Here is a 6,144-nt window from a genome sequence, read left to right on the forward strand (position 1 = left end):
TTGATTCTCCTATATTTCACTTTAAGTAACTTTGAACTTTCATTTTGGAGCATGTTTTAACTGTTGATTGGTAAACAGTTCGGGTCGGTCTTTTTAGACTAAGTAACGGTTTTATTAATTTTACAGACATGCTGAAAGTCAGCAGAAGCACATGGCAGAGAAAATGCCTGCAAAGTGAAAAGAAGCCATCCAACGAGAGGACAAGCTAGAATTTATTTTGCTTCTGTGGTTGTAAAAATGCTGTTGCTAAAAGGTGGCGCAGAAACAAATAAATATCAGTGTTAGTCATTGATAATGTCTGAAGCTTAATGTCCAGTGATTGGCCTTTGCTTCTTAATTTATTTTAATTTTTTACTTGTGCCACTTAATATCAGGCATTTTAATAAAATATTGTTACAAAAAATGTACAGTACTTACACCATCACAAATCATGGTTAAACAAAGAGGGTAGTTTTAACTTTATTTTTATTTGTTTAGAGATTTTAAGTTGAGCAGTATTTTACCATTGACTACTTCCATCCTTCACTGTAGTTTTAAAGAAGAACTGTAAATGACGGTGCTATACAAGTCCAAAATACATGCCTGCCTCGTAGTGAAGTTGTAGCTCTCCGTAATATGTATATTTTAATCAGTTTTCAACATTTTGTGAATGTTGACTACCTGAAGTTCATTTTTAGATGTGCTATTAACATTTTGTTGGATTCAGAGGGTTCCTTGAAAGTTTTATGTATAAATATGTAAAATAAAAATTAAAACTTTGTTTCATATGATATGTCTTTTTGCTCACTAGCAGTAAGTGGCTATATCCTTACTGGTCACCCTCACAACTAAAATCTCCACCAAGAAGCTTTTATTGATGAAAAAATACAATTGCCTCAAAGGACAAGCCAGATAACAAATTACCAGCAAGATTGTGAGAAAGTATGAATGGGTGGGGTGGAGGTGGGCCAAAGTCCAGAATGATATTTTTGCAGTTGCTTAAAGTTATGAATCTGGAATGTTAGCACAGTACCCTGTCATAGTTTCTGGTCTTGTTGTAGCCTAGCATTGCGTCAAACTCCGCTTACCAAATTCGTCATATGAACAAATGGTGCTTACCTTTACTCTTTCCCCAATGCCAGTTGTTACTATTTTTACAAAGTTTGACCACTTATATACTCAAAGTCTAAAGTAGATTACAGACTGTTTCAATAAAGTGGAGTTTCAGAAAATAGATTTAATTGGCTAACGTCCATGCAAGGATTAGGGAACCGTAAGCTAAAGCAGATGGGCAACTCGGTATTCAGAACCACTCCCAGCCCACCTAGTTTCCTGGGAGACATGTGATGTAATCTGAGGGTAGGACTTTAAACCTCTATCTCCAGTCTCCTCTCTCAAGTGCTCAGGTCAGCATTCTGAGTAATGAAAGGTATTGCCAATTTCCAGGCAATCCTCTGTTTAGCACAATGGATCATCTTAAACTGTAACACTAATCACTTTGAGTCCGCATTGCTAGGTACTGAACACAAGGCCTCATGCATACTAGGCATGTGCTCTGCTAGTCAGCCACATTTGCAGCCTTCCTCTAATTTCCTTTTGAAAAGGTTACCCAGGCTGGGTTCAAATTTGCCATCCTTCTCTGCCTCAGGCTCCAGATAGCTCGGACTGCAAGTTTGCACCATCACACTCCCCACTAATCACTTTTATGAACTTCAATCCAAGGTACCTCCATTCAGAGGAAGAAAAAAAATGCAGCTGTGAACATATTTTAGTTTTTGTGACTTGACTATTGGACAGGTTTAGACAAAGAGTAGGATCCTAAATCCTCTTGGCCTCCGGGTCTCTACCTGGACCAAAAGTCAGACACCAGCTGTCATAACTCTTGTGGTGGTGGGTCCAGCCCTGAGCTGGACAGCTCATGGACAGCTGTGGGATGAGGATTCTGGCCACTGAGTCCCTGACCTGGTTCTTGTCTTCAGCTGCACAATGGAATGATCTAGGAGCTTCAGACACCACAGCTATTGGGTTCCACCCCCCAGAAACTGGTGCAATTGTCCCAGATATGACCTTGGCACCTTTTAAAGGTCCCGCAGATGATTCTAATGTTGAGAACCACTGCCATAGACTTTCTTCTTTTTTCAGTTTTTTTAAAGCCAGGTTTTTCAGCATCTTGCTCTTTTCTATTTAAAAAACACATTGCTATTAGTTTGGAACTTTTAGAGAGAGCAATTAAGAAAAAGTTCTATGAAGAATGTGTATGTCCAAGCAAGAGAAGGTCCCATGGCCTTCTAACCCTCCTGTGCTGACATTCACACCTGGAGCCTTAACACTTTAACTTGGCCTCCAAGAAAGAATCTTTGTCTTTAAAATCTTTGCCAGAATTGAAAATTCTAATAAAGATTTTGAAATGAGTTTTCTCTGTGTTGTAAGCAATGCAATCTCTGAACTGGAAATACATGTTCTGAAGAAATCTATGGCCTCTAATTCTTCGAATTCCATAATCACCACTGAAGATCTAACTCGAGAAGACCATTGGATTGCACCTAGAAAGGACGATAAAAGCACCCCTAAAATCAAAGCTTAGCTAATAATAGAGCAGTTCTTCCCACCATCCCTGAAAGCCTGAAAGAACCGTAACATTCAGATGACTGCTGTCCTTTTTACACTTCTCTGCCCCTCGTAAAAATATCAAGTGACTCTCACTTCCGACAGGATTCCTTCAAGACTGTGTCTCCTCTGTCCCTCTGCCAGGAACTTGAATTGTTGTCAGCCAAAGCTGGGGTTATTCTCTACGGGATTTTAACTTGCACTAGTTCAACCCTTCCACATATAAACTAGGACCTTGCTAGCTAACCAGGCTTAGAGTTCTAGACTGACTCAGAGCTTAGGTACCACATCTGTGCCTCATTTTAAACGCAGTGAGGTATATCAAGTGCTCAGAAGGACTGATCACAAAGACTCCGTGATCTTCCCTTTAAAAAGGTACTAAAGATCTCCCAGTCTTATTTTTTCATCTGTTAATAAGATCACCTGGGATTATTGAAAGATGGGTAAAATCATGAGTATGAAAAGCTCTGGCACCTGTGAAATACTCAGGAAGTCCTCTCTGGTTGAAGTAAATGATCAGGGATGGACGGGTGGGAGCAGTCTGTATTTTTTTCTTTTTAATATACTTATTTTTAATTAGTACATGTTTGCAGAACACGATGATTACGTTCATGAAGGGGGTTTTGAACATGTTCTTAGCACATGTTAATTACTTTTTGGTCCCCTTCCCTTCCCTCCAACCATTTTTCCCTTTCTCATTTACAAATTTGTATTTCCATTTGATCCTTCAATCTTTTTTTTTTCCATTTAAATCCCTTTTCCCTTCCTTCCCTTCTCCACCCTCCCCTCATCTCTTGTTCCCCTTCCCATTTGAGTAGGTTCTTCCTACTTCGGCTTCTCACACAAGAGAAACAACGCAATATTTAAACTTGGTATCTGCTTTATTTCACTTACGATTATGGTCTCAAAGTGAATCCATTTACCTAAAAATGTCTGAAGTTTATCCTTCTCTATGCTAAAGCAGCATTCCATCTTAAGTAAGTACCACATCTTCTTTATCCATTCACCTATTAATAGGCATATGGCTGTTTCTAAAATATAGCTATCAGGGGCTGGGGATTTAGCTCAGTGGCATAAGTGCCTGCCTTACAAGCAGGCAGTCGTGAGTTCGATTCCTGGTACCGATAAAAAAAAAAGACAAAACAAATACAATATAACTATCAAAAATTGTGCTGGTATAAACATGGGTGGGAGTGCATGTGTCACTAGGGTGTGATAACTTAACTCTTTCTAGATACCTAGAAAGGGAATAACTGGGTCAATAGAACCTCCCGTGTTTAATTTTTTGAGGAATCTCCACACTGCTTTGCATAGTAGTTGCATTCATTTACACTCCCACCAAAGATGGAGAAGTTTCCTCCTCGCTCCCCTCCCAGCCATACCTGGATTTGTTGATTGTTTTATTGATGATAGTCATTCTTTCTGGAGTAAGATGAAATCTCAGTGTTGTTTTAATTTGCGTTTCTCAAATGACCCAGTGATGTTGAGCATTTTTTCATGTGTTTACTGGCTACTTGTACTTCTTCATCTGCAAAGTATCTATTCATTTCATGTCCATGTTTGGATTGAGTCTTTAAATGTGAGGTGTCTATATTTTGAGTTCTTTATATATTCTAGAAGTTAGTCCTCTGAGGAGTAGCTGGCAAAAATTCATTCTGTAGGTTGTCCCTTCACTCTGTTAATGGTTCCCTTTGCTATGCAGAAGTTTTTTTTTTTAATTACATGTGATTCCATTTGTCAATTCTCTGTAATATTCCTGCGCAACCGTGGTTTTGTTCATAAAGTCATGATCTATACCTTTACATTCAATGAGTTTTATCTCCCTTCCATTAGATTAAGTGTTTCTGTTTTAATATTTTGATCATTTGTTAAAGAGATTTCATTCCTCCAGTGAAGGTTTGGCTCTTTGTCAAAGATTAGGTCGTTTAGAATGCCTGGGATTGTTTCTGCATCTTCTGTTCTGTTCCATTGATTGACAAGTCTGTTTTTTCCAATATTATGTTGTTCTCTTTTATCACTGTAGCTTTGTAGTATAACTTGAAGTCAGGAAATGTGATACCCCCTGCCTTGCCCTTGTTGCCCAGAAATGCTTTTGCTACTCCAGGTCTCTTCTGGTTCTATATAAATTTTAGAATCATTTTCTCCAGTTTTTATGAAGAGTGCTATTGGTATTTCGATTGGGGTTGCATTAAATCCATGTAACAATTTTGGAAGTATGGCCATTTTGACTTTGGGTTCTGCCTATCCAGGAACAGGGAATATCTTTTCATTGTGTGATATGTTTTTGAATCTCATTTTTTCAGAGTACTGTGATATTCACTGTAGAAGGCTTTCATTTCCTTGGTTAGGCTAATGTATAAGTATTTCATTCTGATTGATCCTATTGTGAAAGATGTTGTTTCCCTAATTTTTCTTTCAGTGAGTTTGTTATTGGTATACAGGAATGCTGATGACGAGATACTCTACACAGAAGACCCCAAAAACTCCAACTAAAGACTTCTAGTATTAATAACCAAATTCAGTAATGTACCAGCATACAAAATCAACATTCAAAAAGCATTCTGTATTTTATCACTTCTTGAGATTTAACACATCGTTGGAAGTTTCTTACCCACTATTAATATACAAAATAGAAATGCTTAAAGTAAAAAGTTTAAGTCATTTAATTCTGTAAGTGCCCCTCTTTGCTTTAAATATCAACACTTAAACATAGACCATATTTTTATTGTTATTGTTTCCTGATACAATTTAGCTATACATAATGATGACATTCATTATAGGGTACTTGTACCTGTACATGATATATCCTGATTACTCTTTTTTTCCCCAATCCCTTCCCCTCCATTTAACCTCTCTTCCACTCCTTATTTACAGATCTTTGCTTCCATTTTTTATCTTTCTTTTTTTGTTCTTTTCCCTTCCTTCTTTCCACTCTTCCCCATTTCTTTGAAACAATTTTCTTTCCCATTTCTTTGAAACAATTTCTTCTGTCTCACAATACCTTTTATACACTTTGGTCCTTATTTACACTTTCAGTATCTCAAACCAGAGAAAAATATGATATTACACAGGTGTGTCTGATTTATTTCACTTAAGAGTATGATCTCAAGGTGCATCCATTTATTTAGAAATGTCTCAACTTCATTCTTCTTTATGACTTAGTGCTCCATTGCATTTAAAAAAAATTTTTTTTTATCTATTCCTTGGTTGTTGGGCATTTGGGTTGTTTCCAAGATTCAGCTATCACAAACTGCTGCTGTAAACATGGGTGTGCATATATCACTGTGGTATGATGTTTCTAATTCTCCTGGGAAAAGACCCAGAAAGGGAACAGCTGAGTCAAATGGGACCTCTAATTCTAGTTTTTTGAGAAATCTCCAAACTGATTTCCACAGTGGTTGTACCACTCTGCACTCTCACCAACAGTACAGAAGGATTCCGTTTCTCACGTACCTCCTCCAGCATTTGTTATTGGTTGATTTCTTTATAATAGCCATTCCTTCTGGGATGAGATACAATCTCAGTGTTGTTTTAATTTGTATTTCTTGAATGACCAGT

General features: G+C 37.5%; 1 protein-coding gene across 6 annotated transcripts in view; it reads left to right on the plus strand.

Moving 5' to 3' along the window:
* Schip1 (schwannomin interacting protein 1) overlaps positions 1–765 on the plus strand; it is a 761,845-nt gene extending 761,080 nt beyond the window's left edge. For all 6 annotated transcript variants that reach the window (XM_063249261.1, XM_023560035.2, XM_063249262.1 and 3 more), the window contains one exon: positions 127–765. In XM_063249261.1, the coding sequence (XP_063105331.1) occupies positions 127–178 (52 nt within the window). In that variant the 3' untranslated portion in view covers positions 179–765. The remainder of the gene's footprint in view (positions 1–126) is intronic.
* The last annotated feature ends 5,379 nt before the right edge of the window (positions 766–6,144 follow it).

The sequence above is a fragment of the Cavia porcellus genome, unplaced genomic scaffold (genome assembly GCF_034190915.1).
Source record: "Cavia porcellus strain 051 isolate PalLab524CR breed Dunkin Hartley unplaced genomic scaffold, mCavPor4.1 scaffold_5, whole genome shotgun sequence".
Lineage (NCBI taxonomy): Eukaryota > Metazoa > Chordata > Mammalia > Rodentia > Caviidae > Cavia > Cavia porcellus.